A 27,937-nucleotide genomic window follows, 5' to 3' on the forward strand; every position below is an offset into this window, starting at 1 on the left:
AAACTACTGTAAAAATCTACTCCTGCCTTCCCTACTTATGGATCTGTTCGTATTACTTCCCGGAGAACAAACTGCTTTAGGATCTTGAGGTTTGCAACTTCTTCCCAAAAGAGCATGCCTCCTTTCAGGGCAAAGAAGCCCAGGCATCCATTACACATAATTGTAGAGATGGAAGGGACCCCAAGGGTCTAGTCCAACCCCCCCCTCCCCCACCAGCAAACAATAATTTAGATCAGGGTTTCCCGAACTTAGATCTCCAGCTGTTTTTGAACTACAATTCCCATCATCCCTGACCATGGGTCTTGCTAACTAGGGATGACAGAACTTGTAGTCCTGGAGACCAAAGTTGGGGAAACCCTGATTTAGATGAACATGCTAACTATCAATAACACTGATCCACTAAGTATTTTATCAAGGCAACAGTAGTGCTGAGGAGAGAGAGAGAGAGACTGCGCTCCAGAAACCGAAGGCAGCATGAACTACACTCCTTTAGATGCTTTTGGCTTCTCAGAGCAGTTGTTGGAGCACAAACAATTGGCACATTAGAGTTGCTCGTCTTAAGTTACTTTCAGGAGGTTATGTGCTGTTTAATCCTCTCCTGAGAGGTTATGGGAAAAGGTTCAACAGACATCTCTTGAGGTGATCCCTTGGGTTCAGTATTTTAAGATAGGGCTTGGATTTTAAGAAGCCTCCCTTGAGTACTTTGAACAGGGCGTCGTGGGGCACTGGTGCTAGCACATGTGTATCGCGCCATGTCTAGTGTGGGGCAGCTAAGCAGACAGAACAAGCAGCCCCTGTTTAGAATGGCACTGCCCCCCCCCAAAGGGCACTGTAATCTGATGGGAGGCTTGCCCTCTTTCATTCTTCGGCCTCCAGAGTGCTGATGGATTGACAGGTGTGGAGAAGCGTGATCAAGTGGGGCTCTTACAAAAGGCCTGGAAATGGAAGATATAAACTGAGGAGATGAAAGGCGGCCATGATGAAATCACACAGAACGGTAGTGCAAAGCCAGCTATGAGGAAAGGTGCTCTCTCTCACAGCTATCCAGATTGGAATAACCCTTTTCCGATAACAAAGTGTGGGGAAATGGCACAAGAGGTACTTAAGATTCAGAATTGCAGGACCTGTATATCATAAAGTGGCCTGATATTTCCCAACGCTCCAAAACCTAGGGCTCTGAGTGATGTGTGCCCCTTGCAGAGCAAACAATGTATTCTGGGCCCATTACTTGGTTTCTTGAGAATACCTAGCTTTCAAACTAAAAGCAAACCCCTACACTTCTACGCATGGATGTGTCTCAAGTGCGCAGGCACATTGCTTCCTCTCAGCTATTTCTTTGTGCCCCCTTTTTGCCATAAAGCTATGAATTTCTGGGGGCGGGGGAAGGAGTCTGCAGAACATGAAACGCTGCAGTCGTAATAAGCATACTTACCAGCTGAACCTAGGACATCTTCACAGTCCGGTCTCAGACCCATTCCCAAGCCTCCACCAAAAGCACAAGGGGTGTGTGTGTGTGTTTCCCAGCCCTTACCTGGCTGCGGTGGATGAGGAGGGGGCACCTGGTGGTGCATCATGGGATACGGAGGAGGCTGCTGGTGAGACAACAAGCCCGGGTGGCTGGGTGTCCCGAGAGGGTTCATGCCAGGGCCGCTGGAATGCTGGTGGGACTGCTGGACATTCTGGCTGTGCTGCTGCTCCATTTGCTGGCGGGCACGGAGCTCCGCGTACTTGAGCTGCTCCATGTGGAAGTTCTGGCGCTCCGTCAGCAGCTGTTGCCTCTGCTGCTCCAGCTGATGGGGGAAAGGGAGAGATTCACAGCTGTGTATTGACTGAAAGCCAAGCTATGAAAAACCCCTTGTGCTTTTCCTTCCACATACAAGTCTGTACAGTACAGCATTCCTTGATATTTGGTTAAAGCAGTGGCACACAAACCTTTCCAGGCCACCACCTCCTGAACTAAACCATCATGGAAAATGACACCACTGAGGCTCAACTAGATCTTGAGCGCCACCCCCCCCCAATTGAATGCCCTTTTAAAGCCATCACCTCTCCCTGAGGGGGTATATTCTGTAAATTGTGCCATTAGAACTTCAATTTTCTTTTTTTTTCTTTTTTGTGTGTCGCAAAAGCTTTATCAGATAGAATTTTAGAGTTCGAAGGGATCCTGAGGATAATCTAGTCCAATACCCCGAAATGCAGGAATATGCAGCTATCCCTTATGGGGATTGAACCTGCAACCTTGGTTTAGTCATCACCACACTAAGCAACTTAGCGATCCATCTCATTTTACGCTGTAAACAGCACTGCCAAACTTGCCTGATGCATTTCCCCTGCACTCCCATGTTCTCACTGCACCATGTGCTTAAAACCGATCTCAACCATGCAGGGCACCATCCTTCTGGGAGAGTGCTCACAGCTGCCTTCCAGTACGTACTTGGGGTGGGTGGGGGGCCTCTGCAGCAAGCAACAACTATGATGCATTTTATTTTTTGCTAATATGGCTTCCTTTATCCTTGGATAAACAAGACACATTTCCAACAATTCACCAGTGATAATAATGGTGTGTGGGTAGAAAAAAACGATTCAATAGCTGGGGGGCAATTTCACAGCTGAAAGTGCTCAGAGAGGAAGGCTTAATAAAGCAGCATTGTTGTGGCAGCTCTCTGCGATGGAAACACATACACGCCTCTCCTTCCAACCGCAGCTCTTTGGCGCTACAGCACTGCCAAAATTGGCCACCTCATTCTACCCTAGTGGGGCAAATAGCTAGCTAGCCACAAGCAGCAGCTCTTTAAGGGTCATACAAAAAGCAAAGGCAGCCATGTGGGTTCATAAGGGGGGGGGAGGACACCAAAAGGGTACAATACCTCTACGAGTACAGATGAAAGCTACGTTCTCCAAGCAGTTTTGCCATGTGCAAACACTGTGGCGGGCAGGGGGAGGGGGAGGGGGAGGAAGAAACTGCAATTGTCACAGATGCATGCATGTGTTTAGTGGGCAGCATATTCAAGGTGCTGTATGAAACATATGAGTCAAGCTCTTGAACAGAATTTCAAAAGAGAGAATTTTAGCAAGCCAGTGTTTCATAGCTGGTAAGAAGAAGAGTTTGGATTTGATATCCCGCTTTATCACTACCCGAAGGAGTCTCAAAGCAGCTAACATTCTCCTTTCCCTTCCTCCCCCACAACCAACACTCTGTGAGGTGAGTGGGGCTGAGAGACTTCAGAGAAGTGTGACTAGCCCAAGGTCACCCAGCAGCTGCATGTGGAGGAGCAGAGATACGAACCCGGTTCACCAGATTATGAGTCTACCACTCTTAACCACTACACCACACCGGCTCTCAGTGTTGGGAGTAGTGTGTCAGGGTTTCAAATCCCCACTCGGCCATGAAGCTCGGGCCAGTCACTGCCCCTCACTTTAGGGGTTGTTATGGGGATTAAATGAGGGGGCGGGGAACCATGTCTGTCACCTGGAGCTCCTTGGAAGGAAAGGTGGGATAAAAATGCAGGAGATACGAAAATAAATTTTATGCCGCAGGAGTTGAATGGAAGAGACAATAGGAGAGGCTTGGAAAGGAAAAGCACAGATGAAGTGACTGGTGGCTAGCCGGCGGAAGAAGGCTAAGAAGAAGTTGGTTTGCTACAACCTGAGAGGTACCACAAAAAGAGGCAACACGTCGACCGATTCCAACAGGCGAAATATATATCTATTTTTATCTTTATACACTATAACGACATGCGTGTATGACCCCTGTTCCGCAGATTGTATACAAACACTAAGTTAAAAAACTGAAGAAAACCAATCCGAAACAGTATGATTACCTTGGATCACTGTCTCGCATGTCGTTATAGTGTATAAAGATAAAAATAGATATATATTTCGCCCGTTGGAATCGGTCGATGTATTGCCTCTTTTTGTGGTATTTTGACTCAAGTCTGCAACACAGGGGTTGTTTCATTAGCACAACCTGAGAGGTGACACAGAAAACAGCACATAAAATAAAGACATAGCAGAGGCAGAGCAGCCTTTCAGCCCCAAAGCCCTGAACGCCTCTCAGTCAGAGGCAGGAAACTTGCCCACATCTCCACAAGTCAGGTTTGATAGGCAGCTGGGGCCACCTATAGGTAGGGCTTGCTTGGCCATTGACAGCCCCATGGGTCAAAAGGGGAGGCCTGGGGGGGGTCCACATAGGCCCGCAGTCTGGAGGTTGCCTGCCACCAGGTGTTTAGTCAAGAACTGACTTGTTGACCTTCTTGGGAAGATAGCACCAAGACAGGACCCTCCTCATATTGAAATTTCAACTGCAAATTCATACTGGAGACATCTCAGCACACTAGCCTTTGGTTTCCAGTTTTCGAGGTCATGTAGATTTGAAAACGACGAGAGAAAAATCACACCGAGATCAAGCTATGCATGGCACACCGTGGATGATGGCAAAAGCTGGGCAGGAGCAGAGATTCTGCTCACAGTAGTGACCGTAATCAAAGGGAGCAATCCAATTGGGCCAGGGAGGGCTGGCAGTGAGCAAGGCTTTCAGGATCTGTAATTGGGAAAGGTTGCCTTGAAGCAGGCTTCATATGACAAGAATCAGGCTGCCTAACTAAAGGCAGGGCATCCTCTGCTGCAGCAGAAGCCACAAATGCTACATATGCCAAGCCAAGGATACCCTGATGTGGCAACTAGATATTCGCAAGCAAATGCCAAACGGAAAGCACAAATGCCTGCATCTGTTTGGATTATACAACTGCTGTTTTTCCCCCCAAAAAATACCGTATATGCTGGCGTATAAGGCGACTGGGCGTATAAGACGACCCCTTACTTTTCAAGTTAAAATATAGAATTTGGGATGTACTCCAGCCCTTTTTTGGCGGGGAGGGGAGGGGAGGCTGTCTTCTCCAGCACTCAAGTCTGCAGCCGGGGAAATGGTGGTTTGTTTGTTTGTTTGCTTGCTTAGTTATTGAGAGGGGGAAAGAAGCCAGAGAGAGGAGAGATAGAGAAGCAGAGAAATTGAGCAAAAGGGGGGAAAGAAACCATAGAGAGGATAGCGATAGAGGGGCAGAGACATCGGAGGCTCACACAGCCAGCGAAAGACGCTGAGCAGCAGTGAAAGAGAGAGCGGAGAGAGAGACAACGAGGCTGGCTCAGTGAGCAAAAGGGGAATAGAAGCCAGGGAGAGGGAGAGGGAGAGGGAGGCAGAGAAATCAAGCAAAAGGGGGGAAAGAAACCATAGAGAGGATAGCGATAGAGGGGCAGAGACATCGGAGGCTCACACAGCCAGCGAAAGACGCTGAGCAGCAGTGAAAGAGAGAGCGGAGAGATCCCTTTGCTTTGCGCTGACAAAAAGAGAAGAGGCAGCAGCTTGACACCAATGAAATACACAAAACTGTATCTCTGCGCTGATCCAGGTGACAAAGCCATGAGGGAGCCATTCTCCCTGGCGGGGAGCAGCCCCCTCCCGAGCGCGCTTCTTTGCGTTCATATGGTCACTGCATACAGTGGGGATGCGGCCGTTTTTGAGCTCCCCCCACCGTATGCGGTGACCGCAGATTCTTGGACCCAGCGTATAAGACGGGCCCCCAACTTTTGAAAAAAAATTCCTGGGTTCAAAAGCCGTCTAATACGCCAGTATATACGGTATTGAGCATTATTATTTTGGGAAGGTATGACCAATGAAAGGAAGGAGGCAGGGGTCCAGAAAAAGAGAGAGTTATGTGGGAAGGCAGATACCACCCAGGGTTTTCTGAAACTTAATGGAAATAGGAAATAAAGCAGGGTCTGAGGTTGTAAAATTCTGCACGAGGTCCTGAATTCTGCTCACACACAGTGCATCTCCAAATGGTGGGAGGGAGGCAGGGCAGGTTCAACCTGTGGTGCAGCCTCTTGAATAACAGCCAGTGGGATTCTGCTGCACAGTGTGCACTGGAATTCGGTCTTGGTTCATATTCGCTGGGTGGCTTTACCCAAGTTGTAACGTCATTGTTTAAAATGGGATCTTGCAAGTGGAAATGTTTTATCTTGGCACCAGGCACACAAGTGAAAATGCTGCTCTAGGAATCAGGAAAGAACCCCCCCCACCCCCCCACATGTCACTGTCAACTCTACATCGTAATACACTCTGTCACAATTTCTGGATTAACAAGTGCTCTTGACTCAGAATACAATTTGGGCTGACAGCCCTAAAATGGCTTTGGTTTACAAATTAGATCATATCATGCACAAACCTGTTGACTCCCCTCCTCTGCTCCCCACTTCGAAACGAGGAGGAAACAGCCTTTATTGTGCTATGAGAGGTTTTGGGCAACAGACCCACAGCAAAAAAAAAAGACTAAAAGCTGCATTTTTTTAAATTGCTGGGAGCTCTTTGGAGGGAAATTTACAAATGAGAAAGTCTGCTTGGAAAGAGACAGAGACAGAATATCAAATGCTTGAAGATGGAGTGAGAATGGCTGATGCAACAGAGGATTTTCCTTAAAGATATGGAAACCCAGGGAGAATCTCCCCCTTAGCAACAGCTCTTGCCTTATCTGCCAATCAGCAGCGGGGTCTGTGAGCTGGTGGGGAGGAGCAAGGCAGAGATGCTCAGCAGAAGAGCTGAAGATACAGATTTTAATTTTTTGGTGTTGGGGAGTGGAAGATACAACACACCTCCTGACATGGGGCTGAGCCAGAAAGATGCAGCCTGTCTTGGCAATCTGGTACGTCAGGTGATAAATGCCAGCAGGAAAATGCAGTGGCAGAGCACCTGTTTTTGCATGCAGAAGGAAACAGAACCAAACCCCCACATCTCCAGGTAAGGTTGATGTACTTCCAGGAATCTGGGAGAGCCACTGCCAGTCAGTATAGACAAATTCCGATCAGCACCACAGCAGCAGGGGGAATGTGGGAAATTCCGATCAGCACCACAGCAGCAGGGGGACTCCCTTCCCCAGTCCACCATCCTAACCTGGCTTGGGCCCCCCTCATGCTGGCTATTCTAAACTGTTAAAAGCCACAACAGCCACACCCACTAGGTAGTTGAGTGTGGTCCTAGGTAAAAGTAAAGGGACCCCTGACCATTAGGTCCAGTCACGGACGACTCTGGGGTTACGGCGCTCATCTCGCTTTACTGGCCGAGGGAGCCGGCGTACAGCTTCTGGGTCATGTGGCCAGCATGACTAAGCCGCTTCTGGCAAACCAGAGCAGCACACGGAAATGCCGTTTACCTTTCTGCTGGAGCAGTACCTATTTATCTACTTGCACTTTGACGTACCTATTTATCTACTTGCACTTTGACGTACTTTCGAACTGCTAGGTTGGCAGGAGCTGGGACCGAGCAACAGGAGCTCATCCCGTTGTGGGGATTCGAACCGCCGACCTTCTGATCAGCAAGCCCTAGGCTCTGTGGTTTAGACCACAGTGGCCCTAAAGGAGGTAAAAAGCTGAAGGATGAGGGCAGAAGAACCTAGAAGTTATTATGTGTCAGAATCTGGACAACACACATATCCTTTAAGCATTCCAATCGTGAAAAATAATTCTCCCTGCTCTCTGACAGACAGCTGCCGCACCCATTGCTAATTTTCCCATCCCAGGACAAGGTGACAAGCGGGAGAAGCTCAGGTGGGGGAGACAGCTGCTGGTTTTTGGTCCAGAATGATTACCATGCTCCAATCCCGCTTGCAGGTGTCCCACAGGCACCTGGTTAGTCACTGTGATAACAGGATGCTGGGCTCTCCTTCTTAACCTCCCCATTCAGTGCCAAACCAGGGGTGCAAGCTGTCATCATCCAGGCAGGCCCCCGCAGGAGTCAAGCAGAATTATCTGGCTGACCTATTAATGCCAACGTCCTCTCAACACGGAGGGGGGTGACCCTAAGAGGACACAAGCTCCTCCTTGCCTATTCCTTCTCTTGCATCAAATCCAAGGCCCCAATTCACTTGGCCTCCAGACCCCTTGATCAGGAAGAAAACAAGATGCAAGTGTAGGGGGGGGTTGTGTGATGAGAAAGAGAACAAGCCCTACACAGAATGGACAGAGGTTACCCAGCACAGTCATCTGGGGTTGAGGGGAGCAATAGTCCAACATCTAAAGGGCACCAGGTTCGCAAATGCTGTCATAGGAACCGAGCTGAAGAGAATGTCACAGAATCGCAGAGTTGGAAGGTAACCCAAGGGTCATCTGGCCCAAACCCCTGCTCTGTGGGTCTGCTCTGCCCATACAGAGGGCAAGAGCAGTCCATTCTCTGGCTTCTCCTTGAAGCAAATCAAAACACTGCAACTGACCTGGATTTTGAAGCCTGAGCTAGGCTGCTAGGTGGATGGTGCTTTATTGCATGATGTTTCAATTTAACTAGCTATAGGCTTCCTCTCTAACTTTAATTGCAATGCAGAGATGCTGTCCAATACTGCTGTTGGATGTAAGAAGAGCCCATGCAGGCCAAGGATTCCATCCATTAGCATCAGCCTTGCAGTTGCCCCGAGTTACACCCTTTTGCAGTCTCAACAAGGTCCGATCCTAAAGGGAATCTAATTAGGCTGTCATTTGAGGGTCCTGTGAGGGGTGGGGGAAGGAACTGCTAATGATATATCCCAACACACACACACACACACACACACACACAGAGAGAGAGAGAGAGAGAGAGAGAGAGAGAGAGAGAGAGAGAGAGAGCGCTACTGTTCCCAAGTGATCCAAGGGAAAGTGACAAGAGGCAAAGCAATTGAATTCTGGATGTTCAGAACCTGTTTAAGCAGCAGCCTGACCAAGGAGAAGGCTGTCTAGGAACCAAATCAGCACATTCCATTTTGAAGGAACTATCCTCAGATACTCAGTGTCCCAAACCGTTCTCCATTTTTTCTTGCATCATGAGCAAAGGACAGGGAAAAACTAAGTCCACAGTGTCCAAGAGTTGCAGAATTGAGATAAGTAATCACTCCATAAACGCATATGCAATGAAACTTTCAAAACCATATGAAGAATAGACCTGCAGGGATGTGTGTTATCCAAAAGCAAGGAGGCGTCATCAATGCACAGGAGAGATGCAGCATTTAAATGCTGATGAAAAGCTTAAACTGACACAGCCCCCAAGTACCAATGCCGCTGAGCTTTCAGGGGGCACCATATAAAAAAATAAGCATGCCCCCTTCCCCAACCAGTCTTACCGCCTCTTTCTCTCTGTCCATGATTGTTTCCAGCTCCTCAAAATGACGGAGCTTGATCTCCAGTTTCTTCATCTGTGTTTCTACCAGGAGGGCGACCAAGGACTTGATCTTCCTTTCCTCAACAGCAGCTAGATGCTGGAAGGAAAAACACAAATGAACACACCTTACCTACATGCAGGAGAAACAATAGCAAAGCCCCCCCCCCCAATTTTTCATTTTCTGACTTCTAACCTGGTAACAGTTCATTTTCCTCTCAGATTTAAGGGGTCTTATCAAAGATACGACATCAAAGTCCTTTGAAAATGTGAACTAGCTGGTGCTGAGACTGCGTGAGGCAGTATGTGAGGTTTGAAGGTTCAATGGTAGCTTATTTTTATGCTATCTACAGTATTTGCTTGGGAATCTGTTGAATCCCAAGATTTATCAGAGGGCCAAAGTAGCCTCTCATATATCCTCCTCTGCTGCTCGCATGGAATACTAACCCGTAGACTACTGAAATGGAAACTGTACTACTTTATGTAGGAGCTTGTTACAACAACCTATAACAAAGTAGTATGTTAACATTTCCACTAATGTAGTAACTTCATTTACTCCAATGTTTCTATAACACATCTTGAAAGACTGTTCGAGGTGGGCTGTAACACTGAAGTTATGATTATTGGGAACTCTGGGATGGCTGTCAAGCTGATCTGGCACTACTAGGAGTGCATTTTGATACACAGGGCTGAGTCATACCCAAGATACAGAGCATGGCTGGATAACAGGTCACAATTCCCAGATTTTCCATGCAAACCAGGAGGGTGATTGGTTCATCTACTAAGAGCCTACTGGATCAGGCCAATGGTCAATCTAGTTTAGCATCCTGCTCTCATAATGGCCGGTACCTGTAAGAAGCTGACTAGGAGGACCTAGGCACACCAACAGCCTCTCCACTTGGGACTCCAAGCAAGTGGCATGCAGAGGCCATCCTGCCTCCAAAAGAGAAAGCAGAACACGGTTGCCCCACGATTGGCAGCAACTCACTTAAAAACACCAAGGAACGAACCTTGGACATTCTGCATGCAAATCAGATCTTCTACCACTGAGCTACAGGCCCTTCCCAAATTAGCCAGACACCTTTTCTCTACCTACACCTAAAGGAAAATGAGGCTTGGCTTAGCTAAGGCAGATGAGCCACACCCACCCCGTTTGCAGAATATCCATCCTTATTTGGATTTATGTTGCTTGCCTTAATGACACCCATCAGTTTGTAATGGACACTTGCGGCAACGTATGCTATACAAGAACCTCTGTTCAGGCTGCAAGTCTCAAACACGCAGAGGTGGTACAAGTCAGGCTTTGGGAGGATCTATGCTTGAATGGGAAGGACCCCTCCACTAAGACGTATGACGGCCCCAAATTTCTTGAACATGCTATTTTGCCATTGATTTCTCCATTCGTTTCAGTTTCATTCTTTAACAAGAGACGCGTCATACTACCATTCTGTGGAGAGATCACTGTTCAAGATGGAAGTGATAGGCAAATAAGGCACAACCCTTCTTTTTAAAGAAGCAGAACCAAAGAAGAGGGCAGCGGGAATTATGGAGAGAGCCTTGCTAAAGAGGGTCTCTGTGCGCTAGCCTGGAAACCGGAAAACTGAGAACAGAGCAGGAGAAAAACATCTATTTTGCACCAAGTGCCGAAGGCCAGAAAAATGAGGAAATTCCTCCTCCGGTTCTGTACGTTCCACACAAGGGCTTCCTTCAGCCACACTTTCTAAGTTCTGTTTTCAAATGTGTTAACCTCCCAAGGAATCAGTAATGGGCTTATGAGGAAAGGAGTGCCTGGCTGAGTTCTTGAATCTTCTCACCACCAAAAGAAATAGCCCATCAAAAGCTGAAAAAGAAGCTGACAAACTTTCTGGATAGGCTCTCTCACTGTGCCTTTTAGTAAGCCCACAATGGCAGCCTTAAACCCATTCACAGGGAAACAAATTTCATTTAATGATAACATTCATACAGCTGAAGCCGAGGAGCACAGAAGGAGCATTTTAAAAAGGCATGAGAAGCAGAAACAAGCTCTTTTGGTGCCTTTGCAAACAATGGGGTCATTTTAAAAGCGTTCCCTGAACAGCACCGGAAACCAGATGCAGTGGAAATCTGTGCCCGACAAACCTTGGCTTTGGTGGCAGCCGAGGCGAGGGCAGCAGCTGCAGCCGTTGCCACGTTCCCTTCGGAGATTTCGTGCTCCACTCTCTTCTTCCCAGCGTCGCCCTCCTTGTCTTTGCACACATCAAGGTTCTCCTTGTTCTCGTCTGCTTCCTTCTCATCTAAACGAAAACACTCCCTAGTTAGTCTTGCACATCCCTTTAGCACAGCTGATGCCACCATCTCGCTCCTGATTATTTGTGCAGCGCTCAAACTTCTAGCATAAAATAAGACCATGAAGTACTTTCAGCTTCACTCTCGGGAATACACCACTTGTTGGGATCAGCTGTCATCTTGGGTGCCCTCCTTAGAACAGCCGAGAAAATAAACACCTTGTGATTCACTCTGGCTTGGCCCGCCCCAAGAAAGACGTGCAGTGCTCAGTGCACCCATTCAGAATGTCCCCTTCCATTTGAGAAAGAGAAATAAAGTCATACCTCGGGTTACAGATGCTTCGGGTTGCGCCTTTTCGGGTTGTGCACTGCGTGAACCCGGAAGTACCTGAACGGGTTACTTCCGGGTTTCAGTGCTCGCGCATGCGCATAAATGCTAAATCGCGCTTTGCACATAAGTGCCGAATCGCAACCGCGCATGCGCAGCGCTGGGGGTTGCGAACGTGCCTCCCGCATGGATCGCGTTCGCAACCTGAGCGCCCACTGTATTGGCTTTCAAGTTTAAAGTCAAGGGACTGCTGCAGTGATACAGCTTCCTAACAGCAGCCAGAACCAGCTCACTGGATATACTGGCCCACCCATGACTTGCAAAATAATCATTTGACTGTCACCTTTCTCTTGTTACCAGGCTAATGATGCTGCTTTGGGCAAAGGGCTCCACTAGCTCACCTTTCCCCTCACTGTGCAAATTAACACTAAAGGTACGAGAAATTATTAAAAACCTATCCCCCGACCCAACTATTTAAATTTCAAAAAAGCAGACTCAATTGTTCTAAAGGACATGTTTTCATGATTTAAATTATCGAGTTTCTGTCAACTGAAATGCAGAGAAGACAGCAAGATACTTAAAAAGTGGCCTCTTGACTTGGAAGCATGAAAGGAGAGTGCGAGAGCACAGCCCGCCCACCTATTCTTTCCGATTATTAGGGCTTAGCAAAAGGAAATAAGACACCCAATTCATATTAGGCAGGGCTGCTTCAGCTTAGCATTTGTTACCCAAAGTGTACAACCAAGATGAAAAGAATTCCTGGCTGAAGCATGAAAGGATTTCAAATCAAGATTTAGCGCCTGAGCCAGGCTTGTGAGATAAAGCCTAAATATTGACTACTGCATTCTATCCAAAGCAGACATGTTATGGTGGGGTAGGGGTTGCCGATGTTTATTCGCCCATGGACACATGCGCAAACTGGAGAAAATGTGGTGATCTCCATGTGAGCACAGGCCACAGCCGTAATCACTTGTGCACTGCAACTATACTCACTTCTCTCCCCTGGCAGCTACTAGGCTGGGGGAAAATGTTTTTGCTTTTCTTCTAAACTAATTGGGGTATTTTCCTGGGGAGGGCAGCTGAGGCAGCTAGAGATAACCTTCCCTTCCCAGCTCAAAACTCCAGAATGGTACCCCCCTGTCAAATATACACACAAAATGATTAGTCTTGAAAAAAGGCTTCCATTAAAGCCAAGAGATTTCTTCCCAAGCTAGTAATTTTGGAGGCAGTGGTCACGGGGGGACGGGGCGCTAACTGTCACCTCCCCAGCTGTATCACCTCTGCAATAATTAGACTTGAAGCAGCTTTCTACTGGTTGCAAAAGGGGTATGTGTGCACGCTGAGGACGGAAGGGGCAATCCTTTCCCATCCAGCTGCAATTCCCCCCCTCTTCTGCCCTAGAAATCACCCCTGAATTGGAAAGAGCTTCCAAACTGCAAAAGGAATTATTTTCCAAGTCTAACTTAAGTTCAGAAATAGGCTGTTTTCAGGATTCGTTTGTTACAGCCCAGGAGGGGAGAGTTAAGCCTCCACTTTTTACTGGCTATAACAGAAAGCCTTTTCAAGCCTAATTTCATTGGCAGTGGGTAGGGAGCAAAGGGAAAGCCCTTGTGGGTGCCATGTTGGCAACTCATGCTATGGGGAAGTCCGCCTTCGTTACAGCTTAATTTATGAGACATGCCTCGAACTACAGGCAAAGACTTTAAGGCCTGTGCGCAGCTGGGAGAGGGAAGCTGCAGCTTCCTACCTGGCTTAGAGTCCTGGGAGACGTCGCCATCCTGCTCCTTTTCTGCATTTTTCTCCTCGTCTCCTTCCTGTGCCTTGTTTCCATCTCCAAGTTCATGGTCCCCTTTGTTTTCAATCTACAGCGTATGAAAAGTGGGGGAGGTGTACTGTAATTAAACAGCTCGGGGAAACGAAATGTTAAGGTTTCCGGGGTGGGGGGCGGGTGGTTGGTTGGAATATTCATCTTGACAACTGTAGTTACTGAGCAGGAAACAAATAACTGCAGAAGTACAGACACAGCAGCCCACGAAAATAAATGACAGCTTTCCTGAAGAACACTGGTGCATTAGGAACAACAAGTGTTCACTTAAAAAAATAGAAATAGCAAGGGATGTCATACACAAAAAAAAGTAGGAGAAGGCAATTGGTTCCTTATTTAGATATACTCTTGACCGATTCCAAAGCTCCAAACTAGAAAAGCCAGCTTAAGAGTCTTCAGTGAATACTCTTGGCTTCAGTTTCTCTCAGCGTTATCCACTGGCCAAAGCAGTACCAAATATAATGCACTGAAATGCAATGATGGCATCCCACTTCAACCACATCCATACATACTGAATTATCAAACTCTTAAAGGCTCCTGTATTTTAGACTGGTACTTGTTCTTTTAACTGTTTCTCTCTGTAACCACTGCATATGAGAAAACAACCTAAACAATGTAGGGCCACTAAAGGAGCAATGGGCTTCTGTTGGCAACTGTTGCTGTTTTAGTACCCCAACTGTTCAAAAAGTTTTAAATTGTTTTAAACAGTTTTTTTACTTGTGGGTTTTTCTGAGGGGGGGGCACAGGATGTCCCTTGGAAGAGAGAAGCTCAACATGAGAATGGGCCTTTTCTGCAGTAGCTTCCCATTTGTGCAATGCTCTCCCCCCAAGGAGGCTTGCCTGGCACCTTTCATGAGACACCTTTTCGTGCCAGGAGAAAACGTTCCTCTTCAGCAAGACCGTTGGTTAATTAACATCCTATATCCTTTTAAATGTGTTTGTGGGAGGGGAGGGGTTATTGGTTTTTTTTGTTCTTGGTTTTATTTTAAATGTATTTTGTGATTTCAATCTTGTGCTTTTATGCTGTGGGCCAATGTGAGATTTTTGGATGAAGGGGGGGTATACAAGTTTAATTAGTAACAGTAATAATAGTAATAATGATGATGTACTGGACCTAAAACTGACCCCAAATATTCACTTCTAACAACAAAAAAGCATAGTGGGTGAAACAACATCCAATGAAAAAAATCCCATACTGGAAGTCCAAACTGGCGGATTTCATTGACTGCGTTTGCATGGTTTAACTCAGCCTTCGCCAACCTGGTGCTTCCCAGACATTTTGTACTATAATTTCCATCAGCCCCAACTAGAGTGCAGGCTGACTGGGGCTGATGGGAGTTGTAGTCCAAAACAGCTGCACGGCAGGCACCAGGTTGACGAAGGCTGATTTAGCTCAATATGCATAGGCACCTGTCTGCTCTGTGGCAGATGTAAACAAAAGAATCCTGTGTTTACATAGGTATTCCTCTGATCTTCCTACTCAAGTCTCCTGCTTTAAGTTAGCAACATGTTTTAAACATTGTTTTATTACATGTTTATATTTTAATGCTTGTACAATTGGTTTTTATACCTGAAAACTGCTCAGTTTTTTATATAAAAAATGAACTGATGTATAAACTTTATGAAACAAATAAAAATAGAAGCCGATTCTTGCACTAAGCAGTACATGAATTAATACAGAATTTTAATTTAGGTAGAAAACAAGATGTTTCCTTAAAAAGCTATTTCTGAGCTTGTGAAGATGGGACTTTATTTTCATTCAAAGGCTTCTGTAATAATAATAATAATAATAATAATAATAATAATAATAATAATAATTCTTCATACTGATGAAATGCTCGAAGCACTGCATGATTTTAAAAAATTTCATTTGAAGCAGCCAGACCTTAACTTTTTCTGCCTGTGGTCCATTGGTCTCTGTCTCCATTTTCTCTTCTTCAGTTCCATCTGTAAGGCAGAATAATTAACACTTAATACAAAGCTGACTGTGTGGCAACAGGAACAGTTATTGATAACCCATCAGAGGACTAATGGAAGTCTCGTTTTGTTTTTCGGAGCCCTTTCACAAAGCATCACCACATTGAACAAGGCGATCGCAGCTCAATCCCTGCTGGCCATGGGTAATCAAACCTTCAAATCAGATCAGCATTACGAGTCATCCTGTCCCAGGAGAGCAGATTGATTGGACCACTGAAATTTTTAAAAACCCTCCATTTGAGAGTGACGACCGTCAAATCTAGAGGGGCTTCCCGTACTTCTGAGCAGATCTGCATAAGAGTGGGAAATCTAATCTAAGGCAGACACAATGAAAACAGAAGCAGCAAAGCCTTTATTCCAAGTTACCTGATCCAGAACACTTTCGTCTCTGGCTCCGCCCCCAAACAGGAAAAGGATTGCCCATCCCTACTCTAGAGAGATGCTGTGACACAGATCGTGCTCTCAGAAGCCAGCCACTCGCAGGTACGTGGCTCTCTGAAAATTAACTCTTCTCCACAAGCTCCTCTCGTAAGCTCAATGGCAAGCATGGGTGGTGACATTTTTGGCCTATTGCTCCAATTATCATTTAGGCACGGAAATAACATGTGGAACATGGCGATACGATCTTGCAGCAGTTCCTAAAACATGTGTTCCTAAACATCCGATTCCTGGAAGCCTGGGGTAAGCTACAGGGACCGGTAATTATTCTTACGAGGCATCAGGTTCCGGCTTCTGTTGGGAGACTTGGATACAGAAACCCAACTCTGGCAATGAGAATAGATTAAGCAAATTAAGTGCGTTTATGCACATTTTCTTAATTGCCATAATTTATGGGCCCAGGATTGAATGTCTTGGCGCAGGGTAAACAGTCCTAAGTAATTGCCACTCAACACCTCCACACAGCCTGTAAAACAAGTTAATTAGATATATAAAACTCTCACAGCGATCAATTAGAAGAGCATCTCAAGGCAAAGACTTGTTAGTGGGTATTTTAGAAAAGCTTCCCTTTGCTCGTCCCACTGCGTTTATAAGGAGGTTTCATATTGTGCTTGTAACAGAATATGAAGCGCCTGTGAAAACTCCCCCCCCCCCGCCCCCGGGGTCCCCAGCAATTTCACTGGGGCCTCTATGCCTTTTCAAACTCTTAAAAAATCTCCCTTTATATCCTTATTTCCACAGTTGCTCCAGCCAGCTGGCACTCCTTAGCAAAAGTCTGCAGCTTGCTTTCCCTCTTCCCCAGGTGGCAACTGCTCACTCACTCAGTGGCTACTAAATCCTCTTGCACAAAACCACATGCCAAGACAGGACAACCCACACTGGACCACGACGACACTCTGATCAAATACATCTCCTGTTTGCTGAGGCAATTCACTCTCAACTTTTGAGTACTGTGCTTTTCTGCAAAGCCCTTCTCGAGGCTCTCTCCGTGCTGACTGACTCTCCACTAAACTCTCATCCGTCTCAAGCACTTCCTGCCTTCTGGATAAAGATTGGGCAATTCTGCTTTAGCCCTGAAGGTTAAAAACAGAAGTACCTTGTCATCATTAGCCAATCCCCTACGGATCTACCCATCGCCGGCCTTCCTCAGCTGCAGAAGCACACGCAGGGAAGAGACTGCTGGGACAAGCTATTCCACCTGCTTTGCCCCATCCCCTACCTGAGGGAAGGTGGGGTGTGTGGGGTTTTTTTTGGCTATTTGGATGTTCTCTATTTTATTGTTAGTCATTGTTTCAGTGTTTAATAACATGAGGTCTTTGTCTGCCCTATTCACATTAGTGCGACTGCTTTGCTTAAACTGTGTTCTGTTTGCATTATATTGAAATGTGGTTTTCATTTATTCATTTATTCTGCATGTTGTGAGCCACTTTGAGAATGCACCTACCATGGGAAAGTGGCATGCAAATGAAAACATGATGAGGACATACACAAAGGAAGAGGAGCTTTGCAGGGGGTTGGACTAGATGACCCTTGGGCCCCTTCCGACTCTAATATTCTATGATTCAACCCTTTACAGCAGGAGAGATGCCTGCTGCAAAAGGACCACCCCAAGGCCACCGCCTAGGGTTGATCGGCAGTGCAGCTGGGTCCAAATATTCTATTTAGCCCAACAGGGTTGCTGTGCAAATAAAAAACCGCAAACCCCACATATGCTGCCTTGAACAACTTGGCAGGATGTGTGCACAGTAGAGGCCCTCAAGTGAGGTTTTCAGCAATGGAAATCAACCGATCTGAGCAGATGTAGAGCTGCATCCACGGCAGCTCAAGCCTGCCATGCTCCATGGAAACAAATTTGCAGGCTATTCGTTTCCCTTCCTAATAGAAAGCTGGAAGCTCATTGAAAGCCTCAGATATTGAACAGCCACTGGGAGGCTCTGCATCCAGGGGAAGAAATGGATTAGCGTCTGGTCTTCCAGGACAGAACAAGCTAAGCTGCAAGGAAAGGAAGAAAATAAAAAGATTTTGTGGCTCTGCATGGGCACACTGACTAAATAGAACAGAGGGAGTGAGGAAGAGAGAAAACCAATACTTCCCATTTGTAAGGGATCTGGAAAAGGCTCATTTAAAAAAAATCCATTTCAAAAAATGGTTGGAAAGGCCAATGTGTACAGCCATGCTGAGCATAAGAATATATGAACAGTCTACTAGATTAGGCCCATCTAGTCCAGCATCCTGTTCTCATAAGAGCCAACCAGGGAGCAGAACCTGAGCACGAGAACCCTCTCTCATTCTGCGGTTACCAGCAACTGGTAGTCAAAAGCATTGCTGCCTCCAAATGTGGAGGTAGAACATAGCCATCCTAGCTAGTAGCCACTGATAGCCCTCTCCTCCTCCATGAATTTGTCTAATCCTTTTTCAAAGCCATCCCAGTTGATAGCCATGACTGCCTCCTGGGAGAGCGAGTTCTCGAACTTAATCCGTTCCGGGAGTCCGTTCGACTCCCGAAACTGTTCGAAAACCAAGACACGGCTTCCAATTGGCTGCAGGAGCTTCCTGCACTCAAGCGGAAGCCGCGTCGGATGTTCGGCTTCCGAAAAACATTCGCAAACTGGAACACTGTGTCTACACAATAAGGAGTCAGTTCTGGCGGCAGCCTTCTGGGGCAACTGGGTGGCGGCAGCGGCAGCGGCAGCGGCAGCAGCAAAGCGCAACCCTGAGATGCTGCATTTGAAGCCTCCAGTAAGTCCTAAGAACCAATGAATGATGCAAGTGAGGATTTCTCCACTCTTTCAACACGAAGACATGGGAATGACAAAATATTTCGCTTAACCTTAGGGTTTCTTCATACCTTATGCAGTGGCATTTTCTCAGCTACCTGCACAATTGCACATTTGCCGTGGTGTGCATTACATACTCACTTGTTACATGTAAATGTGTGATGTCACCTGCGGTCTACGCTGCCCGTCATGGCTCTGCTAAATGGTCCATGGATGGGCGCTGGGACTACCAGCTAACACTGCCAGCACAGTTGCTCATGCTGTAGTTTTACTGCTCAGCTACAGTAATTACTACTGAGGGATCGCCCTCCCCCAAGGAAGCGTTTCTAGCACTCTAGAGCAATAATGTTTTTAATCCAACCCTTCTGGTTTTAGCTGCCCAAATATATAAATAGTATTTTCGGCAGGCATATAACATGCAACTTTGCTGTTGCACATTTGTAAACCCCACCCCCACCCCACAAAAAAAAGTGCAGGCTCGGCGGAGGCTTCTTCGCCTTGCACCCTCTGGTGAAAAGCTGTTTCAGAGCAGAGGCGCTGCAGACCGTTGAGTGACCCAATTCAATTTTGCCAAGCCACTCCCCCCACAGAGAGCCATCTGCTCCTGCCCTAATTTATTCCATTAGTCACAGATCAATACAAATCACATTAACAGGCTAACATTAACTGCAAAAATCCAGTTCATTTTTCTCATTCAGAAATAATCTGCATCTCACGTTTTATTCTCTGGGCCCAGGAAAGGCTTCAAATTCTATTATCTGACGCAAGTGAGCGAAAGGGAAAACACGTGGCTTTTACTTATGTTTCTGCTGTCCTTGCTGTAATTTTGCATGCTGTACACCCATTTACTGTATTTTTAATGGAAGCGGGGTCTCTAAATATTTCAAAAAAATAAATATTCAGCACTCAATACAAAAGAGCTCTATGCATGTGCTTGTTCTTCCACCTGATGTTAATCATGTGGAGAAGGGGGGGGGATGAGGACACTCGCCCTGCCACATTCATAGTTGCCCTTGATGAGTTGGAGGATGGCCGTCTGTAAGACATAACCAATTATACAACCTTCCATGGACATCTGAAGGCAGCCTTGTATCAGGAAGCTTTTAATGTCTGCTGTATTGTGTGCTCTTTTATATTTTGTTGGAAGCTGGCCAGAGTGGCTGGGGCAACCCAGTCATATGGACTGGGTACAAGCAATAAATTATCATCACCATCACCATCACCATCACCATCTCTTCCACTTAAAAGCACAGAACTCAGCAGAGCCAGAACAAAACCTCGCCCTGGTCTGCTTCTCTGCGAGGAAGTTGCAGATCTATTGGAGCAGAGTATTTGCAAGGCAGCCATGAAGCTAATCACAACCTCAGGTGTTTACCTGAAACCTATAAGGCACATAGAAAGGACACAGAAGGGGGGAAAGCACAAAGACAGTTACTGAGAAGTTCACAAGGGTGTGGAGCCTTGAGATTCGAGTCCAAGTGTCAATGCTTGGCATTACTGCAGCTTGACTGAAATTCCCTGTTCTCAGAGACTGGGGCAGCGTGTTGTACTGTTGCTGTTATCATCTGTAGTTGTGGGAAGGAAGATTACTGTAAACTGTGTGGGTGCTGAAGGTTGATGGGTATAGGAGGAAGAGAAGAGCAGGAGTCTAGGAAAATTAGTTTCAATAGACAAAATTGTTGAGACACTACAGTTCAGCAGGGCACAAAGTATCCAAACATCCGTCAGCTGAACTGCGTGCTTCTCTGTACCTTGACTGGCATTGCCTGCCGAAACGTTAAAGTAGGTAACGTAACCTACAAACATAACAGTGTGCTGCAGACTAACACTGTGGCATTTGGGTCTTAGCAGGAGTCTGAATCAAAGGATGTATTCACCATGGTGCTCAGTAATTATATTTTGACAAAGCTGTAAAATTCTGCTTTATTGTGTATGCAGAAAATGGAAAGAACTATGCCCTAATTACTCTCAAATCTCACACCAGAAGCAATATCTCTCACTCAAGGACTGCTTTCCATTGTGTTGTGCAATGAGCTTAAATGTAGGAATTATCAAGACGACCCCTAATTTACTGTTTCCTGAACTTGCGCCTGCCACATACCGATCTATGCTGGTGTGCATTTCGATCATTATTCTAAATGGGGAGAATAATGTTCAGTCTCCAAGCATAAAACCAAATGTCTCATATTGTAAATGACTTTCTGGGAAATAAATAAGGCAGTCCAAAGCTTCTGGCACCTTTGACACCCCACAGATTCTCAAAAATTGTATCAGACATAATTCCAACTTCCCCGTCAAGATCAAACATTTCTTTTTTCTTTTTCTTTTTAGTTCATGAACGATGCAGGCAATAATCATTACAGAGTACAAGCTGTCTCAGACTCACAATTACATATTGGTCTTCTTCATCGCTCAATGACCAAAAATATGGTGGCTTATGTTAACAACCCAATCTCTTATTCTGCCTGCTCCCCCTGCCCCAAAATAAAGCAAGTCGTGTTCTACTATACCTTTTCCCTTAGTTATGATCACCTTTGGTCGACATAAACACAAATCAGAGACAAGCATGATGGAGAGGAGCGCCAGAAGGCAACCCCTAGGGACATACCAAGTTTCTCTGGCTCATCTGGAGCCGTTCCAGCAATGCAGCTGCTCTCTAGTCCGTAAGTGGGATCCACTTTTCCAGAGACTCTGGCTGCCTCCTGCACCTTCTTGACATGGGCCTCAACCAGTTCCAGTGGGACTTCCTCTCGGACCCTGGAAAATTCCTCTGTAAAAAAAGTAAAAACAACAAAGCTTTGAAGTTTGTTTTTAGGTGTGAGGGTTTTCAAAGCCATGTGCCCATAGAAGAGGTAACTCTTTAAGATGACCCTGCTGCTGGATTATCTGATTGCACATTTTACACTATTGTAGCTACTCCTGTTTATTGGACTTTTAGCAAGGGAGCTGTGAGTCACAAAGCCAAGAGCGGAGTGAGAGAAGGGGACAATGGGAGTTGACAGCAGGAGAGGCCAATGAATGGCAGAACAAAGGGAGATGTGGCAAGAGACTCGGGCAAGGCAGACAAGAGGACCCCAAAATTAATGGCCAAAAAGCTCAAAACACAAAGCAGCGACAGCCTTGAGAGAGGAGCCATGAAAAAGAGACATAAAAAGGAAGGTAATTTTAGCTCCAGCACTTTGAATTGACTGATCAGGAAAGATGAAATGCAGAGAAGCCTTTTGGGGAAGTTGCCTGCAGAATGGAAAAGGCAATTTCCAAGTTGTTTTAAAAATGCACTACTCACACACACTAAACTCTAACGCACATATTGCCATTGTGCAGCAATTAATAATACAAGGGCTCTTTTATTCCGAAATCTTGAGAGCATCTTGGACAGCATCTTGGGAAGAGCTACATGAAGATGAAATCAAGAATTGGAGCAGACAGCAGAACCTGAAGCATTCGTAATAGGTTAGCAAGGCCCTTTTGAAGTTATATGTTGAGCTACACAAATGACAAATCAATGCTCGGCCTTTAGGTACTACTTGGCTTAGGCGGTGCTTTACTAACATTAACCAATTCAAGGTAAGTGACAGCAGGCAGCAGACTGCAGAAAAGAGGAAAGCAGGCTTCAATTTGCTTCTCTGTGTGCAGGATGTCCCCCCCTCCCCCCCCAAAACCCACCCTTCTAAATACCATCATCTTTCCAGGCACTGCTTAAGCAGTTTTGGTGAATTTACGACAGATCAACCAAGGAGACAGTGGGGGATTTTCTTTAAGGCTAAGTCAGCACCAAGCATGAAATTAAGACCTTCTCAGACAAGATTGAACTGGAAAGGGGGTGGGGGGAGAAGGTGACTCCATACCTAAAGCTGCTTTAGCTGCAGCAGACGCCACCCGGGGATCCACGACAGATGCCAGAAAAGCCACAGTGCTCATCACTGGGTTTCCAGACTGGCTGAAAGGCACAGGCTGGTAAGCCAAAGGGCCCAGCGAGGCATCGGAGTTCTCCAAGTAAGGATCTTCAATGGGAAGCCTCAGGAAATGGAGGATGCACTCGTCCTGAGTGCGGCTTCCGACATGCTCAGAAACTTTATTCCAGTCATCTTTGTACATCTCCAATGCCTTAAAAACAAAGGGGGAAATCAACTTTTAAAGAGACACAATGCAAAAGTAGTTGGTTCACAAATTTGGTAACTGAAACATGTACCATGAAAAGAGCAGGAACTGAACATTTGTTATAGATTTTTGTGAACGTCTTTCAATGAAGGTAAATAATAGCAAATGTGTTTAAAAAGAACAAATCTGAAGAGCTGAGAAATTCTAAGATTGTTTATTTCAGAAAAGGTGAGTTACAAGACCTGCAAAGCAAGTGTCAAAAGTGATTACACTGGACCAAAACAACATACATTCTGCAACTTGTTTGAAAGCAGGATCCTTCTATTGTATGAGATAAATGGGAGCCTTCTTTCAGTATAGCAAGCAGTCAGAGAAAGGCCAGATCATTGGAGACAAGAGTTTATGGTGTAAGCTTGCCCCTAGGTTACCATCCTCCAGTCTTTGGTACCATTGCACCATTACTGAACTCTCCTAGTGGCAAAAAATGTCCAAGCAACAGCCACTCTTGGGGATCTTTTACCACCCCTTCCTTCTACAACATTGACTCTGAAACATCAAGAGAAGGTAGATTTAGATCCTCTGACCTCCGAAAGATGCCTAAAACTTTTGCTGCGTTATTGGTATGGTATCTTCCATTCAACTTCCCCACCCATATATCTCCTTTAACACAGAAACAAAATTCAGCAAAGTAAGGCCTACACTCACCTAGCATTTCAGCTTTGGATCTGAGAGTTGCTACTTCAAAACACACTGGCAACCAGCATGTGGCTTTACCTTCTCTAGAATAAGGCCAAGTGGTGTCCATCATCATGGCTGTTGCTAACCTGACTCCAAACTCTCTCCTCCTTCCCTCGCCACCTCCAGTCCCACAACCTGCCCCTTGACCTTGCCTCACTGGTCTTTCCACCAATTTCTCTACTGTAATCTTTCCTATCACCTTTCAAATGCATTGCAAGTCTCATCTGCCATCTCTCTTCCTTTGAGCAACTCAGGCCTCTTCAGCCTTTTCTGCCTTCCACATCTTTACCGATCTCCAACCTGGTTTACAATTACTTCTAATCTACTAGTCCATGCTACAGCATCATCTCTTGCCAAGATTATTATTAACATATTCTTTGTGGGTGCGCGCGGGGCTGCCGGCTGCCGCCGCCATGCCGATGAAGGGCCGGTTCCCGATCCGCAGGACACTGCAGTACCTGAACCAAGGCGACATCATCTTCAAGGACGCCGTGAAGGTGATGACGGTGAACTACAACACGAGGGGGCCTTTAAGCGAAGGAGCCAGAAAATTTGTGTTCTTCAACATACCTCAGATTCAGTACAAAAACCCTTGGCTTCAGATTGTGATGTTTAAGAACACGACACCATCGCCATTCTTAAAATTCTATTTAGATACTGGAGAGCAAGTCCTGGTTGATGTGGAAGAGAAGACTAACAAAGAGATTGCAGAACATGTTAAGAAAGTTCTTGGTAAAAGCAAGGAAACACTGCAGGGAGAAGCACAAGAGAAAATGAAGCTACGGCATCCCGCAACGTTTGGCCCCAAAAAGTACCACTTGCGGGAATGTATGTGTGAAATTGAAGGCCAAATTCCCTGCCCTGGTAAAGTGCCATTACCAAAGGAGATGACTGGGAAATATAAAACTGCCATGAAAGAGAGTGCTGCTTCCTAAGCCAACTTTCTACAGCAGGGAGTAAAGCATTTAGACTGACAAGCAAGTGGGCATCTTAACACTGATGATGACACATTGGTCTTTTTACAAACCATCATTTAAGTAACAGAAAAATATCTGGACTTACTTAAAACAAGTAAGGATGAATCTTTTAAATAAATTCTGGAATTGTTCTTGTGATGGACTGGATTGTGAATATATATGTTTGCCATTTGTTTTAAAATCAAAGGAGAACACATCTTGGTCGAACCCTGGTTTAATGAATCGTGTGCTTTTTTGTCTAACATACAACCATCCAAATACAGAATCCTGTCTATTAAAAAAAAAAAACATATTCTTTGTGTCCTTCCTTCCTGTAGTCCGTTCTCTTGGGTTGATTCATATTGGCACATCTAAATTGTCCCCACCCCACCCTGATATGACTCCACTCTGATGTAAAACATCACCTGAAGGCGTAAGCTTTCAGATTGTTCTCTTTATTTGCTGGCTTCTAAGCTTTGTGTGACTGAATCAGCTCTTCCAGCTTGTGTTTTCTCCACATTTTGGAACTATGGCATCTAGAATAAGTTGTAGATTTTAATGTAAGTATCTGGAGGAAGGCAGAATTGGCAGATGGAGATATCCTGTTTCTACTTCCCATCTGAAATGCAGAAGATCTGTTTCTAGAGCATGTTGAAAAGGGAAAGTGAACTGACTGTCCTTAAGGTGAGGGAGGGTACCAAGGAGAATAGTGTAGTGCAAACACTTTGACTTTTATGGAAATATTGCACAAAATGATTACAAATTTTTAAAAAGAAAAGGCAGCATACCTGTCAAATGTACTGGAGTGTACAAAAAAAAGGGACTTCAACAGGTTCTCTTTCTCTGGAGAGAAACATGACCTCCAAGTCTTCTCTCCCATATGAAGAATAACAACCCAAAAATTTATATGAATGGAGGTGCTGACAATTTGATTACCTGAGCTTTCCTACATCAGCCATCATGTCAACTGTTCTACAAAATCCAATGTCACCTTGCTCATTCCACATGGAAACAGCCAGACTTGTACTGCTAGCACAAGACGCAATTCAAGTTCCAGGGACTAGAAGTCCATAATAAAGACACCTGGGTTTCACAACTGGAACATTATCAGGCATACATATAATCTGTGTGCTGTATGTCACTGGCATGAGTTCCCCTGAGATTTGCTGCATTTGGAATTTGATGTTCTCTTCTGGAAAGGCCAGGGCAGGGAATGCTTTTTACAACATGTGGTAACAAAATGTACACTTAGTAGGCAGCTGCGGCCAATCCCAATTTCTTCACTAATACACCCGCAGGATACAAACATTAGAGAACATGTTTGTTGCCATTATGTTTTACACCTACACTACACAATGTGTGAAGCAGCTCTAAGAAGGAAGAAATGTGTGAATGGAGCTAAAAAAAAACAACTGATGCTGTAAATGCAAAGAGTCAGGGACTAGAAGAAGCAGCTGGGAAAGAACTGGCTTCTGTGCCAAATGACATTTTCTATTTTCTACGTTTTTTTAACAACTACAGATACAACATGTTCTCAGGTTTAGTCAGTAACCAGGAGAGCCTGAAAGGCACAGGATGCTGCAGAGGTCACAAACTGAGTAAGGGGCTTCCAAGAATCTGCTCCACCTGGATTCCACTCTGTGCTGCACTAATTCTAACTGGGCACATAAATGTTTTCCCCCATGGCAACCTTGATTTCTGTTTGTTTCAGCTGTCTTACTGCTTAGAAGAAAGCCAATAACATTTCCTTTTTGTGTTCTGTGGAATTTAACATATATGTAACACAACTTCATTTATCTGTCTACTGAGAACTGACAGTGATTAACGTGCAGGGAGGGGGGAAACTGACTCCGCGCCAAAGAGATACAGGGCCGGCAGGCAAGAGACAACTTGGATATTTGTTTTTTTGAAGCTTGTGACATATGCACTTCCTCAAAGGCACTCTTAAGAATTTATAAAGGACGTGCTTCATCTATTGGAGGTTGAAACACAAACTGATATCCACTTTGCTGCTTTATCTGGATGTTAAAAAGTGTTAGAGAAAGGGAAAAAAGCAATTGTGTCTAGAGAGCTAAATTATAGCACAGACTCTGGGCTCTCTCCCTGTCAAAAATGAATTAGCAAGATGGTCCTCCAATGAATTAGCAGCTCAGAAGCTTTCTTGTCATCTTGCATAGCAACAGTTCAGTTTTACCCAAGCGCTACTCATATCATTGTCACCTCCTTTCAAACATGGAAGTATAAGATCAACTGACACCTCTGGGCTGCAAATAAACCAGATTACTGTATCTTTCTGGAAATCGCTGTTCTGGGCTATTCGCACTATTAACGGCAATGAAAGTGTAAGATATGCTGCCGCTGCAAATAACCTTATCAACACGACTGCTTTACACAATCAGACACTGTAAGGTGCATTAAATGACATTATTCTACACACTACATCCCGGTGTTGATAAGCAATGCAGTATCAACCTCATCATCCTGAGATAACACAGATGTTTTCATGTAAAATGGACTTCTGTTTGGAAGCAGAATTCTGTTGTGCTTCCCCTTGCAATGACAGTGTTCCCACTATGTATACAAGAAATCAGGGAGAGACAATGGGTGCACCATTTATAAGACAGAACCCGCCTCCCCCTTTTGCTAGTAGCCTAACATCCACACTGCTATTAAGGGGGAAGCTTTACTGAAGGCCTTGCTACCTTACCATGAGGGAACAGGTGGCATGTGGAGACAGCAGACTGGCCAGACTGGTGACTGTTCAGTTGCTCAGGTGGTTGTGTGTTCCCTCCCTACCCCACTCAGGTTCACGTTATGCCACTAAACTCCTCTTCAGGAAAGGGTGGGGTGGTTTCCTAAGCAAGAGGGGAAAGTCCACCCTGGCTGCTTTCCTGAAACCAAAGGAGATTTACTTGGCCTGCCAGAGCTATTGCAATCCCAACATGGGCTAGGCAAAGAAAGACCAGACCTGCACGCTCTTGCTGATTAGACAACTTGATTTACTCAAGTAAGCACAAGGCAGGCTTTGCCGCCAAGCAGGAAGCCGCTTAGGCTGTCAGAAACCAGCAGCTATCGTTTCCCTCTCGTCTGGCAAGAGGGCTTCTGGCTTGCTCAGACACCAAAGTCAGCCAGCACTTCCACATTTATATTAAGCCACGGCATATGCGAGCACAGATCTTGAAAGCCTCCGTGTTGGAGCAACACAGGGGGAAATTAGGCCTGCTCAGAGAAACAGCACAGCTGGTGTTTACTCCAAACTCAGTGCTGAACAATGAAAAATCTGCAAGGGTCATAATACTGCACACACGGCCCAGAAGAACTTGCACCCCACAAGAAGGGATTTTTCTAAGAGTTTCATCAAAGA

General features: G+C 45.6%; 2 protein-coding genes across 2 annotated transcripts in view; one reads left to right on the forward strand and one right to left on the reverse strand.

Moving 5' to 3' along the window:
- Positions 1–27,937, reverse strand: part of SMARCC1 (SWI/SNF related, matrix associated, actin dependent regulator of chromatin subfamily c member 1) — an 89,270-nt gene that overhangs the window by 16,176 nt on the left and 45,157 nt on the right. The window contains exons 20-26 of the mRNA XM_035130395.2: positions 22,627–22,885; positions 21,387–21,548; positions 15,472–15,533; positions 13,509–13,623; positions 11,288–11,442; positions 9,135–9,269; positions 1,532–1,790 (exon numbers count right to left, since the gene is read on the reverse strand). Of these exons, the coding sequence (XP_034986286.2) occupies positions 1,532–1,790; positions 9,135–9,269; positions 11,288–11,442; positions 13,509–13,623; positions 15,472–15,533; positions 21,387–21,548; positions 22,627–22,885 (1,147 nt within the window). The remainder of the gene's footprint in view (positions 1–1,531; positions 1,791–9,134; positions 9,270–11,287; positions 11,443–13,508; positions 13,624–15,471; positions 15,534–21,386; positions 21,549–22,626; positions 22,886–27,937) is intronic.
- Positions 24,006–24,732, forward strand: LOC118092386 (small ribosomal subunit protein mS25). The gene has a single exon (XM_035130398.2). The coding sequence runs from the start codon at positions 24,031–24,033 to the stop codon at positions 24,550–24,552; it is 522 nt and encodes a 173-aa protein (XP_034986289.1). The 5' UTR covers positions 24,006–24,030; the 3' UTR covers positions 24,553–24,732.

This window comes from Zootoca vivipara, chromosome 12 (genome assembly GCF_963506605.1).
Source record: "Zootoca vivipara chromosome 12, rZooViv1.1, whole genome shotgun sequence".
In the NCBI taxonomy this organism is placed as follows: Eukaryota; Metazoa; Chordata; class Lepidosauria; order Squamata; family Lacertidae; genus Zootoca; species Zootoca vivipara.